Raw genomic sequence first — 14,068 nt, forward strand, 5'->3', positions numbered from 1 at the left:
CGCTTTAAATTAAAACATTCTCCTTAATTGTGGGTGTCGCTTTAAATCAATAATCTTAAATTGAATCTCTTTAAATCGACTTTCTACTGTACTGTACAGCCTCTTATATTCCTGAATATATGGTCTTATGGAAGATAAAGCCGTCCAGAATTCGTGCAGTGGTAGGAAGTACTGTAGTGGTGGATCTCACACTGGATCACGAGACTACAGTACTAATTGGTACAGAAACCTCAAAGAAAGGGGAGTTAATGATTTTAAAACACAAGGATGTGATATAATACCTGTTTTTGGGTGAGGAGTTTGTGCAAGATTGAAAGTGTGATAAGATTTAGTTGCTTAGAAAGTGAATAGATTTGAGTTTTATTAATACAGAGTATTTTTTTTTTACACAAACTCTTAAATACGGAGTGATTGATCAAGTCTTTTTCTATTTCCACAGTCCTAGTTCAAGTGAGTCAATGGAATCCACAGCTTCTACAGATGATTTTGAAGGTCTACACTCACAGCCTTCTGACAACAATGCTGAAGGCCCCTGTAAGTGTAGAAATGGATTTAACCCCTTAGACGGTGACCATCATCAGTTATCATTAGTTGTAGGGATGGTGGCCATCATCAGTGGTTGTTAGCTGTAGGGACAGTGGCCATCTTCAGTGGAAATAAGCTGTAGAGATAGCAGTCATCATCAGTGAAGGCTAATTGTAGAGACAGTGGCCATCATCAGTGGAAGTTAGCTGTAGGGACAGTGGCCTTCATCAGTGAAGTTAGCTGTAGAGATAGCAGCCATCATCAGTGGAAGTTAGCTGTAGGGACCCATGGTGGAAAGTGGAAAATGGCCATGTGCTGTTTACAAGAAAGGTATTGACAGCAACCCAATAATGTACAATGAGTGGAAGGTGGGTACACAAAAGGTACAGTGGAGTAAGATGGCAGACTGCAAGATGTTGCATGTATTTGCAGGCAACCATGTACCCACTGCAGGGCTGAAGAAACTTAACACTGGAGATATGTTCCTGGACTGTGTTGATGAGTTCTGTTATCTTGGTGATATGATCAGTGCCAGTGGGGTGGCTAAAGCCTGCTTAGTGCAAGAATCAAAAGTATTTGGGGGAAGTTTGGGGAACTGCTACCTTTTTTGACGGAAAGGGGACCTTCCTTCTGAGCTAAAGTAAGAATGTATGCCGCTGGTGTGAGTCATGTGATGTTGTATGGATGACATAAGTAGACATGAGTGAACTGAAATGGAAATGGTGAGGTGTATGTATAATGTGACAATGAAAGACGGGGGGCCCTATTCAGAGCTAAGATGGTGGCTGGGTATTGAGAGTATTGTCAAAGTTCTTTGTAGAGGCAGGCTGAGATGGTTTATGTGTATGGAGAGAATGGATGAGAACCAATTGGGTCAAGAGGTGCATGAGCCTAAGTGTGGAGGGAAGGAGAGTCAGGGGTAGGCCAAGAATGATATGGGTAGAGGTTGTATGAAATGACATTAGAGTTAAGAACATGACAAGTGAGACTGCAAGAAACTGTGAAGCAAGGACATCTGCTATTAGGTAACCATGGCTAAACCACACATGCGTGAAAAATGGCCATAAAAGGATGCTGATGGTGATGAAGTAAAACATTTCACAAGGAAGCCCTAAAAAGGTTTTTAATATTTTTTTAAAATAAAAAACCCAACATGAACAAAGGAATTTGTGTATTTTACTCTGAATTCATGTAAAGGGACAAGTGACTTGATTAATTGGAGAATACTCAGTTTAGGGAGACTAGTAACTGAAATTCTCTGTTAATTTGACTGGCTGAACACCAATTAACTCTGTTAAGAGAGACTTCACTATGGTGATATAGTATTTGGTTTAACATTCAGGAAAATTGCTGTATTAAATTAGGGAAATTTTTTGAAATGGTAACAATTGTTGACCTTGATGGCTCTGTACTATGGGTGTTTTGATATATCCAGTGTTATCCTATTTATTTATTTTAAACTGTAGGGTGACATTAAGGTCATGGAGCACATGTCCCAAGAAAAGTAGAAACACTGTGAGAAGCATACCAGCATCTCCCAGGGAGCCTGTGAGGAGCATACCAGTATCTCCCAGGGAGCCTGTGAGGAGCATACCAGTATCTCCCAGGGAGCCTGTGAGGAGCATACCAGTATCTCCCAGGGAGCCTGTGAGGAGCATGCCAGTATCTCACAGGGAGCCTGTGAGGAGCATGCCAGTATCTTCCAGGGAGCCTGTGAGAAGCATACCAGTATCTCACAGGGAGCCTTTGAGGAGCATGCCAGTATCTCCCAGGTAGTCTTTGAGGAGCATACCAGTATCTCCCAGTGAGCCTGTGAGGAGCATGCCAGTATCTTCCAGGAAGCCTGCGGGGAGCATGCTAGTGTTTATAATAATAGTAATACTCCCTTGTAGTAATATTTATTCAGTAAGATTATCATACAGGTTTACAATTGGATAAACATGTTTATAAACTATGCAGTTATACAGTTCAGCATGAATATTGACACTGTAGATATACAGTGCATGTAGGCCGTGAGAGTATAGTTTTCTGTTTGCCGAGACAGTGCAGGTAAACAACAATGGTAAACATTAAGGATCGGTAACTTGACGATGGATAGCCAACAATGCTGTCAGGTGGTTATTTCCTTTAGAATCTGAGCAGGACACTGAATGAGAATATATTTTTGGTTATAACACTCAATGCGTCTGCCACTCGGCTGCCTTCCATCAGAGTCTGTGTTGATTATGTTGAAATAATTATAATTCCTAACTAGCACGAGTGTATTATTATTATTTTTTTGAGGTAAGCTTAAAAACATATATTATGACCTTCTGTAATTAGGTAGTCAATGTTGCCTATGCCTGGCTAGCCATCTGCAATACAAAAACAATTTAATTATTTAAATTTTACCACAGGGCTTTGTGGCATTAACAAAAAACCTAAAATGTGCTTAGGTAATTAGACAAAACACCTATATGCAGAAATACAGAACAAGCAGGATGACCACCTTGGTTTGAGGGTGTAGCCAGGAATAAATGGTGTTGATGACCTAAAACCATTATTGTCAAGCTTGAGAAGTAGGACAAGATATGCTCTCTTTCTATATTACCATATTTCCCAGTCCATTAGATGCCTCGGCTGTGAAGACGCACCCTAATATAACAAAGATTATTTTTGGAAAAAAAATATTTTGAAAACTTAAAGAGCATAATTACAATACAGTACAGTAATAACTCTGTTAGCCGGAGTCCCTCCAACCCAGAACTCTCCAATAGCTGGAATTGAAATTTTATCGGAAAATCGTTCCCAAGGCTCCGGCTTTGGGAACGATTTCCCGAGGGGCACATTTTCCGTAAAATAAAAAAAAAATTTTTCCCGATACCCGGAAAATTCCAGGGATGAGGGATATTTTTCCGGCTTTGAGAGAATCGTCTCGTTACCCGGAAATCTCTCATTCCCGGAAGTGCTCTGCACCAATTGTTCCGGCTAACAGAGATATCCCTTTACAGTAAGTCCTTGTATAACGTCGGCCCGCTTAACATTGTTTTGGTACTACGTCGCTAATCTTTAGATACCAAAAAATCGTTTAATGTCCCGTCATGGAATATTTTTTATGGCGCAAACAACAAAGGAGGAGGAATAAACAGCGGCGGAGGAACCCCAGCAGGAGGGGGAGGAGGAGGAGGCAGCCGCAGAGTCTCAGTGACTCACCACCCTTCTCCGCTCCCACCCTCCTCCTCCGCTCCCGCCATACTCCAACCCTCCCGCCATCCTCCTCCGCTTCACTACGCACCTCACACTCGCTCTACCACCTCTGCCCATCGGTGAGCACCAATACAAACTTAGTACAGTCGACCCTCGTTAATTCGGACCTCTTTAATCCGGATTTCGGATAAATTGGACGAAATCTGAACTGTCCATATCAAATTTCTGGTTCTGGGATTGTCCCAGTTGCAATTGGGGGTGCAATTTCAAATTCTGTGTCATTACTAAGAAATAAAGAAGTCACTGGTGTACTGCACTCTAAGATTAAGAGAAAACGGACGACTCAGGCGTCCTGAAGTGAGAGAAAATGGACTCCTATGACGGGGCTTTCAAATAAAGAGAGACATAGCTACATGTTTTGTGGACTACCCACTATACAGTATCCTTTTCATCACTTTGTAATAAACCTAGTCATGCCTATGTGTTTCTGATAATTACCATAACATTATATATTCATATATTTAGCGGTTGTACAAACACAAGGCCTCACACATGCCCTTCAGACTGACAGACTTGACTAGTTTTACCAACCATAAAGACAGTTGAAGCCTTAAACATCACTCACAATGGATCTTGAATATTCCAACTGTAATCAGACATACGTAAGTTGCCTCAACAATTGCAACCCCAGTTGCAATTTCAAATTCTGTGTCATTACTAAGAAATAACGAAGTCATTGGTGTACTGCACTCTAAGATTAAGAGAAAACGGACGACTCAGGCGTCCTGAAGTGAGAGAAAACGGACTCCTATGACGGGGCACTCAAATAAATATACACATAGCTGTATAATGCTTTATTATGCAATATTAACCCCGAAATCGGTTAATTCGGACAATCGGCTAAAACGGACACCTTTCCTCCCCTATTAGTCCGTTTTAACGAGGGTCGACTGTAGTTGTAAATGTATGCACTATTTTCTATAGAATTGGCAATGATTTTCTGTATATATAATGTATTTCATGGGGCAAAGGGAGGCTAAGGAACGTAACTCCTGTACTTTATCTATTTCTTATGGGGAAAATTGATCCGCTTAACGTTGTTTTTTATAACGTCGTGTTTTTAGGAACGTAACTCCGATGTTAACCCTTTGGCCCCTGGTGACGTTCCAAAACGTCCGACTAGCGCGCCCCGGGTGATGTTCCAGAACGTCTGCCTATTTTCCTGCCATTTTTTTATTTTAATTAATTTTGGAAATGTTGATTTTTTTCTTGATTTAACCCCACGTGGAGGGTACTGCCAGCAGCACCCTAACCCAGGGCGTAAGGGTTAAACGAGGACTTACTGTATGTGGCTTTTAGACAGTACAGGTATTTCTTCTTTAGCATTAATTCAGTTGTGGAAATATCATTACAGTATTGTAATGTGACTCAGAAGTAAAGAAAATATAATGCAGGTATACCTTGAAAACTGACGCCCCAATAACTGCTGATTTGCATAACCAATAATTACATTTAGAGGAAATACCATGCAAGTTTTGTTGAAACCTGATGACCCGACGATTGGGAGAGGAACGACAGAGCACTTTTGAATTTGGTGGGTAATGACGTGGTGCAAATTCTTGCCACGAGAGGGCTCTGCATGCTGCCTCTCTGCTCTTGTTTACACTTAACATATGTCTGACTTTTTTTTTTTGTTATTTACAAATTCGTGTGTTATGCAATCATGCCTAAATACCCCAGTGATAGTTCCTCTTATGCTGCCCCTGTTAAGAGGGCAGCTTGATGTGATGTGGCATAATAAGATAGGTGAGGGACCAGCAAAAATTAGTAGAGACTTGAATTTTTCATTATTTCTGACTTAATGTGATATGCAATCATGCCTAAACGCCCCAGTGATAGTTCCTCTTGTGTGGCATCTCAATGTTATGTGATTAGATGTAACAAAGCATAATAAGAGTGGTGATGGACCAGCAAAGATTGGTAGAGACTTGAACTTGTCACCTTAGACCATCTCTATTATCCTCAACTTAGGTAAATAACTGTCTTAATTTATGCTTTACATTGATTAAAATTTAAGGCTTATTATGCTTACTTTATGTCTACTTTATTTTCTTGTTTGACAGTGTGCACAACAAAGATATATCAAAGGTAGAGGAGTTTTTAAAGGGTGGCTGGTCCCTAACCCCCTTAATTTGTTATATCCTTATGTGATTAATTGCTTCGCTAACCGTTGATTCATTAATCAATGACATTTCCTGGTTCCTACATGCATTGGTTATGGGGGTATGACTGTATACTGTAAAAGTATAAAATAAAAAGAATGAAGAGCATGGGTATGTATGTGTGTGTGGAGCCTCCGGGCTGTAACTGTTCAGTCAACTCGCCACCCAGCCATGCCCTTCCTCCCACGATTTGAATTCACTGCTGCTGAGCTGCACAGCAGCAGTCACACTTATCTGAGTCAGCTGGGTGACTGCGTGGCTCAGCTGAACTATGTCGCATTGCCCAGAGGATAGTTGAGCATGGTAGGAGTTATTACAGTAGTTGGTCCACCTACTTGTTGATGGCCTTGGATGACCAAAACAAGTGGCGGCCAAATGGTAAACAGAATAATGTTCCATAAGTATAGTATTGGAATTATGGCTCAGTAATATAGTGTATATATATACAGTATATCTATATGTACTGTATATATATATATAAATTATATATATATATATATATATATATATATATATATATATATATATATATATATATATATATATATATATATATATATATATATATATATATATATATATATATATATATATATATATATATACAGTCATGGCCGCGTCGATCGCATATATGGGCCGCCCCAACAAAAACAAAAATGACGCTGCTGGACCACCACTCCACGACCCCCCCTGACTGAGACATGATGATCCTCCCCATACTGGTCAGATATTATGTGTTAAAGGAATATGCTTCATTACTTAGGCTTTTTTAAGCATTTGCCTACAGGTGAAATGTTAGCCTACGTCTATTGAGGATAAAATCTTTCACCTACAAATTGCCAATAACACATTTGCTGTAATCAGACATATCTAGTTGCCTCAACAATTGCAACCCCAGTTGCAATTGGGGTTGCAATTTAAAATTCTGTGGCATTACTAAAAATAGTAAAGTTTCTGGTGCACTCTAAGATTAAGAGAGAAAACGGAGGACTCAGGCGTCCTGATGTGAGAGAAAACAGACTCCTTTGACGGGGGACCAAATAAAAAAAAGCATAGCTACATGTTTTGTGGACTACAGTATTAAGCGTACCCTTTTCATCACTTTGTAATAAACCTAGCCATGCCTGTGTGTGTTTATGATATTTACCATAACATTATATGCATATTTAGTTGGTCTAAATGGTCGTAAAATGGGAAACTTGGGGTTGGGTCTTGGGTAAATGAACCAATTAGAAAAAATCCCATTGGTTCTGTACTTTCGTTATCGGCGGGGTCCCAATTAGGCGCGATAACCAAGGGATGACAGTACTGTACTGTATATACTTGTGACACTGGCCAGTTGCTTCTGGTGTTATGGTACAGGGGTACCAAGTGACAGCACTAGGATCCCGCTTTCTCTATCAAGGAATAAACAATTAAAATTTAAATTGAAAAAAAAAGAAAACATTCAAATAAATTACTATCTTACAAGAATCCCTCCAATGTAAGTTATATTCACCCAGGTCGTTTGGGTGGAAAATTATGAGAAGAGCTTAGTCACTCTTAAGTAATGATAAATAAACACGCAGGCAGGCCTTCAGCGCCAACTGTCAAATCTTATCTCAAATAAATAAACAAACAAACGCCAGACATTCTGTCACCTCCCGCCCCCTCCCTCCCAGACAAAAGATTGGTGATTTCTTTGTTTATTTTATATAATAACTGACTAAAGTTAGGATAATATAATTTACATTGCTGAAATCCTTGCAAGACAGAGATTAATTTGAATATAAGCATCATATATTTTGCTCAAGATATAAAAAATGGAATACATTAGTGTACAATACTGTAGTACATTTTATAAAAAAGTTTTTCAACTGTATTTTTGGGCAGATTTACATAGATTTCTTAGTGCAAAGCTGGAGTGCACATGTATTAATTTGATTACGGTACTAAAATTGTTTTGTCTAGTGCAAATTATAGCATGTTTATATTCAAATTAATCAGTATGTTACACGAAACCCAGCTATGTTAATTATATTCACCCAGGTCATTTCACTGGCTTTTTATAAGAGAGAAGCTTAGTCACCTAAGAACTGATAAATATACACACGTTAGACCTGGGCCTGTGCCAACTGTCAAACGTACTACCTCCCCTCCCCCCACGCCCCCTCGCTTGCTCCCATCCTCTCCCCCATCTGTTCGGCATTGCTGGAATCCTTGTAAAACAGTGAATAATTTTAATATAAACGTCATGTATTTTGCACGAGATAAAAATTAATCACCTGTATCACATTACAGTAGTGATTTAAGAGTAAAAGTGTATATGTATGTATATAGTCTTCCACATACACATAAGTATAAATAAAAAGCTTATGTGATGTTCGGACAACGTCCATTTCAGTTAATGTCACGTTTCGAAGAACGTATCTAGGACGTTAACCGGCGCATGACTGTATATATGTATATATACACACACACACACACAAGTAAATCACTGTAGGTGCGCGTGATCCAGGTATATGCTGATAACCACAAGGAAAAAAGAAAATGCGAAGTTCCCAAGCGCTTGGGAACTTCGTGTTTTCTTTTTTCCTTGTGGTTATCAGCATATAAATATATAATCATACAGGGAAAAGGGAATTAAATTCCATAAACCTTAGTGATGGTCATTACAAAACTGATAATATGTTACATAAATTTATTTGTCAGTGGCCCAAGGTTAAAAATGCTTTGAAAACCTTGGAGTTAGATGTAGGATAGATGATAAGTGGGTCCCATATTTTTGACCTGACTTAACTTGACTAGTCACGTCGCCCGTTCTCTTAAGCTCCTCTGCGCATGTATTGGTGTTGGTGTACGGATTAGTGGATGTCATGATTATGACCTGACCTCATGTTTAATAAGGTCACCCTGTGTATTTATGCCTCTCTCCGTCCATGTAATTCAGTTGCCTCTGAAGATGTCTTGAATAAAGACGAAAGCTAAGGTGCTCCATTGTTTCCCTTTTCCCTGTGTGATTTTATCAATACGAGCCCTGGCGGGTTGAGGTGTTTATTATATGTAGAAGTCCGCGTGTTTATTGGGCTAATGAAATATATATATATATATATATATATATATATATATATATATATATATATATATATATATATATATATATATATATATATATATATATATATATATATATATATATATATATATATATATCCAGTTATGTCATGTAAACGTGGTGTTATGGTGTTAACACAGTTAATATATACAGATGGTTGTGAGGAGAGTTACATGGCCATGGGACCGAGACGGACGGTAGAGACCAGTACCAACCACCAGCACCGGGAGCTTCATCTGCCTCCATTTTCTCTTCCTATCATCAGTGCTCATCCCATGATTTCTTCACAAAATAAAGGTTTTTAACTTATAAATACAGTACAGTACACCCCCTTTGTGTGTGCGTGCGTTAGCTGGAATCCCTCAAACCCGGAATTCTCCAATAGCCGGAATTGAAATTTTATTGAAAAATTCCTAAAAAAATTTCCAGAATAGTTTATCTAATAGATTGTTTAAATAAATATATTTGAAAACTAAAAATCTATATGACACGGGTGTGAATGAAGCTGTGTGTTACAGCAAAGACTGGTATTTTCCACTCCCATGGAGTTGTGGGGGATTAGTATGTCTCATGTAACTGACCTGGCCTGTCGAAATGTCAGGTGTAGGTATGGTGAGGGATTAGTGGTCTCCTATTATTGACCGTCTGATGGAATGTCAGGTCACCCTTTCTTGAGTGGGAGATTAGAAGGTCTCATGACCTGAAGATGTCTAGAATTAATACGAAAGCTAAAGTAATTTTAGGAACATTGTGATAAATATATATGAGCAAAGTTTTATCCCTTGAACATTTTGTTACATAGCATTTTAGAATATGAAGTGAGATAGCAGAAAGGTGGGGGTAATTAGAGAGATGGAGTGGAAAGGAGTGTTAACGTGCACCAGTGATGACAAGCGCTCGTCAATAGCAGATGTTTATCTTGCCACCAGGCATTCACACAGTAAGTCCCTCACTGGATGCTTGTTGCCTAAATTCCCATATGAGCGAGAGAGAGAGAGAGAGAGAGAGAGAGAGACTCTGTTTGTCTACTGTTCTGACTCATTCATGATACAATATTGTTTATTTGTTTTTCATTAATTAGTAAAGATTCGTGACTGTAATGATTTGTGCTTATTAATACCTGTACCCTTCATGTACAATACAGTCATGCACCGGTTAACGTCCTAGATACGTTCTTGGAAACGTGACGTTAACCGAAATGGACGTTGTCCGATCATCACATAAAGTTTGTCTTTATACTTCCGTGTATGTGGAATACTATATACATACATATACACTCTTACTCTTAAATCACTACTGTAATGTGATACAGGTGATTAATTTTTATCTCGTGCAAAATACATGACGTTTATATTCAAATTATTCACTGTCTTACAAGGATTCCAGCAACGCTGGGCAGATTGGGGCAAGGGAGTGAGCGAGAGCGAGTGGGGAAGGGAGCGGGAGGTGAGGTAGTACATTTGACAGTTGGCACCGGCCCGAGGTCTAACGCGTGTTTATTTATCAAGTCTTAAGTGACTAAGCTTCTCTCTTATAAAAAGCCAGTGAAATGACCTGGGTGAATATAATTTACATTGCTGGGATTCTTGTAAGATGGTGATTAATTTAAATATAAACAACCTATAATTTGCACTAGATATAAAAATTTTAGTACCGTAATCAAGTTAGTACATGTGCAGTCCAGCTTTGCACTAAGGTCATTTATTTCTCTCACGTTTCTTTTAGTATGGTGTGTGCATGTAAATGGCTGAAAATAAATGAAGAAATTTATGTAAATCTACCCAAAAATACAGTTGAAAACTTTATTTTATAAAATGTACTACTGTACTGTACACTAATGTACTACAATTTTTATCTCTTCAGCAAAATATATGACGTTTATATTCAAATTAATCGCTGTCTTGTAAGGATTTCAGCAATGCAAATTATACTCTCCTATAGTCTGAGATATTATATGAAAAACTTAAGGCCTAAAACCCCCCACGTGAGGGAGCGTGGGGGGGAGGGGAGTGGGAGGCGAGGCGATATGATTTGGTTGGACGTTAACCGGTGTATGATTGTACAGTATAGTACTATGTATATACAGTAAGATCTTGTATTTCGCGAGTAATATAGACTGGATAAATTGCACCAAATTCAAATTAGCCAAATACAAATACATAAACTAATGGGAAAAATAACAATATAGACTGGCCACTCTACATCAACCTCTGATTTTCCCATTTATAACCTCCAAATGATACAAATTCTGCCTTAATCACACGCTGCTTATCCTGCATCGAGTACTTGGCAAACTTAACTCCCTTATGATAGTTCCTCTTCTCCTTTTCCTTATTTGGCCGCTTAGGTGGGTCTGTCCCACCAGCACCAGTTGGACCCCCAGTAGAGGTAGAGGCCATTATCTTGACTCGACAGATGGTAGCACCACCCAAAAGAGCACGCAATAGCAGCCCGGGAGGTCACTAGGATGGCACAGTCTACAACTCAATGGTTGCGTTCTTGTAAACCTCTTTTACGTTCACCACCGGCAATTCGATCACCAGAACGCTTCTTGGAAACATTCTTCTTACCTTGTCTTTCTATATCCATTGCTAACACAACAAAATTGGAGAAAACAGCAAAAATCACGAAGAACTACAAAAATCGCGCGATTCCTCTGATCACGTGATGTAAACAGAGAGCACTGGTGTTAACTGTTATTCGTTCGCACTGCAAAACATTCTTTTTACTTATTCTTTTCATACAGTATTTATGGGTAACAGCTAAATTTGCCCCCCAAAAAAAGAACAAAATTTACAGAGTACCTCTCAAAACACACTTCACAAACAAAAGACACGAATCAATTGAACATGTGTTGTCGAGCGTGAACTGTAAACATTGCATAACCCCGCGCCATGCTTTAAACGTTGAGGATGGAATCGCGCTATAGCCAACATGTGTATGCAAAAGTTTGCATTTTACAAACAGCGTTCCCCAATTCATCAATCGCGTTACAACCAATTCGCGTTGTAGCAGAAATAGCTGTAATTGGTATGAGGGCTGTGACGTCATTCAAGACGGTGGCCAGCATTCAGCCTGCTGGATCTCACGTTTAGCTGGCTGGATCTCGCGAAACTCACGATATTTTACGTCAAATATAGGACTTGGTTACATTAGGTAGTGCTCGCGAAATTCAAAAACGCGAAATGAAATCGCTCGAAATATGAGATCTCCTGTACCTAGCAGATAAAAAATGTCATTAAAAACATCTTCAGGTCATAAGACCTCTAATGCCCCACCCAACAATGGGTGACCTGACATTGCATCAGGTCAGGTTAGTAACATGACCCAATAATCTCCCACCCAACCTTCATCACAAGTGCTAAGACATAATTAGTTATGTATTACTGTCACAGTCATTTGAGTGAAGTGTCTGCCTATTCTAGGCTAAAGCTGACAAGATCTGCTGGAGTACAATATATACGGTACACAAGAACACTTGGCAACCGTGCGTAACACAGACGTGACCGATTGCCCAAGCAGCTAACGAGCCGATCAGTGGCGAAGAGGATAAAAGTAACACAGCTTTATTCACGCCCGTATCATATACAGTAAAGCCTCGAATAACGATGGTAATGTGTCCTCCAATATTTCAGTGTAAGGCCAATCATCGTATCGTGAATCATTAATTACTATTAAAATCAGGCAATAATAATGAGATGTGTTCCCTAGTGTGACCTTTTCATATCTTTTCTTTTGTGTGGCTTTTACCCTCTATTCTCCCAAAACAATAAAAATAATGAAAAATACAAACTATAATCTTTAAATGATGTTTATGAGTGCACCTTATACAGTGAACACCTCACTTTACGCAGTTAATTCAACCCACAGGGTACCGCGGAAAGTGAGAAACGCGTAAAGTGAACAACATAACATATGGGATTAATTGAAATAGAGACCGGGCCGACCCCCAAACTCCACTTTTTCAGACACAATACCTATGTTGTAGTAAAAATAACTTCTTAATTTTATGATGGTATGCACACACAATTAATAATTAAGAGAAATATCAATAATATTAGGTTTTTAACACTTACATTAGTAGAAAAGATGGCTGGGCACACGGGGATGGGGGGTTGGTTCCGAGGCAGAGGGCAGATTATTGGCCCTCACCTGTATCACTTGTATCAATTGTATCACTATCCACCACAGAGGCTTGCAGGGCCTCTTTGTCAAACCCCTCAAAGTCCATATAAGTCCATATCCTCACTATAATTATCACTATCACTGACTTGGGCCGGCTGTGGTGGGTGGTGTGGTGTGGTGGATGTAATCCTAGACAAGGTTCTTGAAACTCCAGGGCACGAGCAGTAGATATATTCAATAAGTGTACAAGACTGGGCGTGATAGCCAACCGATACAGGAACGATTACTAGGGACCCCGGACCGTAGGTAGGCCGAGGCCGATCTGAGGGAAATTAGCTAGCCAGGCAAGGGGAGTTGCTAGACATTCCTAGGACAATAAATGAGGTCTTCTAATTACTCGACTAGCGCGGTACAGACATAGTACATCGGGACATAGTAAATGAACATAGGCATTAGACATAAGCATAGACCTCAGACATGCTATAATAATATGTAGTAATACAGACATGTGAATAAATGGTACAATGAATGGTAACAAGAGTCCTGGTGTCAGGCGTGTTCACATATCTTGGTATGTACATATCTATACACCTCCCTCCCCCTTTACGCTCGTAGTGCAATCTCGAGCGGCTACGGACTCTTTTTCCATGAGTCGGGGGGAGCGGCGAGGGACAATGGGAGGATCAACTGACGACCTTCGTTCCTGGTCTGGGCAAGGGGACACAGGGGACGGGGAGGAAGGTCCGTCACTAGAGGATGGCACTGGGCGGAGGTGGCGTCTGTTTCGCCACCACACACGACCACTGGGGAGGCGGACTTGGTACGAACGAGACTCGCCACGGCCCATGACGACCCCGACCTTGTCCCAGCGGTGTGACGTCGGGTCCTGGATTCGTACTTGCTGGCCGACGGCCAA

General features: G+C 39.9%; 1 protein-coding gene across 5 annotated transcripts in view; it reads left to right on the forward strand.

Moving 5' to 3' along the window:
- LOC121862948 (DNA-directed RNA polymerase II subunit RPB1-like) overlaps positions 1-14,068 on the forward strand; it is an 85,214-nt gene that overhangs the window by 18,475 nt on the left and 52,671 nt on the right. For 3 of the 5 annotated variants that reach the window (XM_042361401.1, XM_042361400.1, XM_042361402.1), the window contains 2 exons: positions 440-534; positions 9,181-9,324. In XM_042361401.1, the coding sequence (XP_042217335.1) occupies positions 440-534; positions 9,181-9,324 (239 nt within the window). The remainder of the gene's footprint in view (positions 1-439; positions 535-9,180; positions 9,325-14,068) is intronic. The other 2 variants (XM_042361403.1, XM_042361404.1) reach the window with 1 other exon arrangement.

This window comes from Homarus americanus, unplaced genomic scaffold, assembly GCF_018991925.1.
Source record: "Homarus americanus isolate GMGI-L3 unplaced genomic scaffold, GMGI_Hamer_2.0 scaffold24922, whole genome shotgun sequence".
In the NCBI taxonomy this organism is placed as follows: Eukaryota; Metazoa; Arthropoda; class Malacostraca; order Decapoda; family Nephropidae; genus Homarus; species Homarus americanus.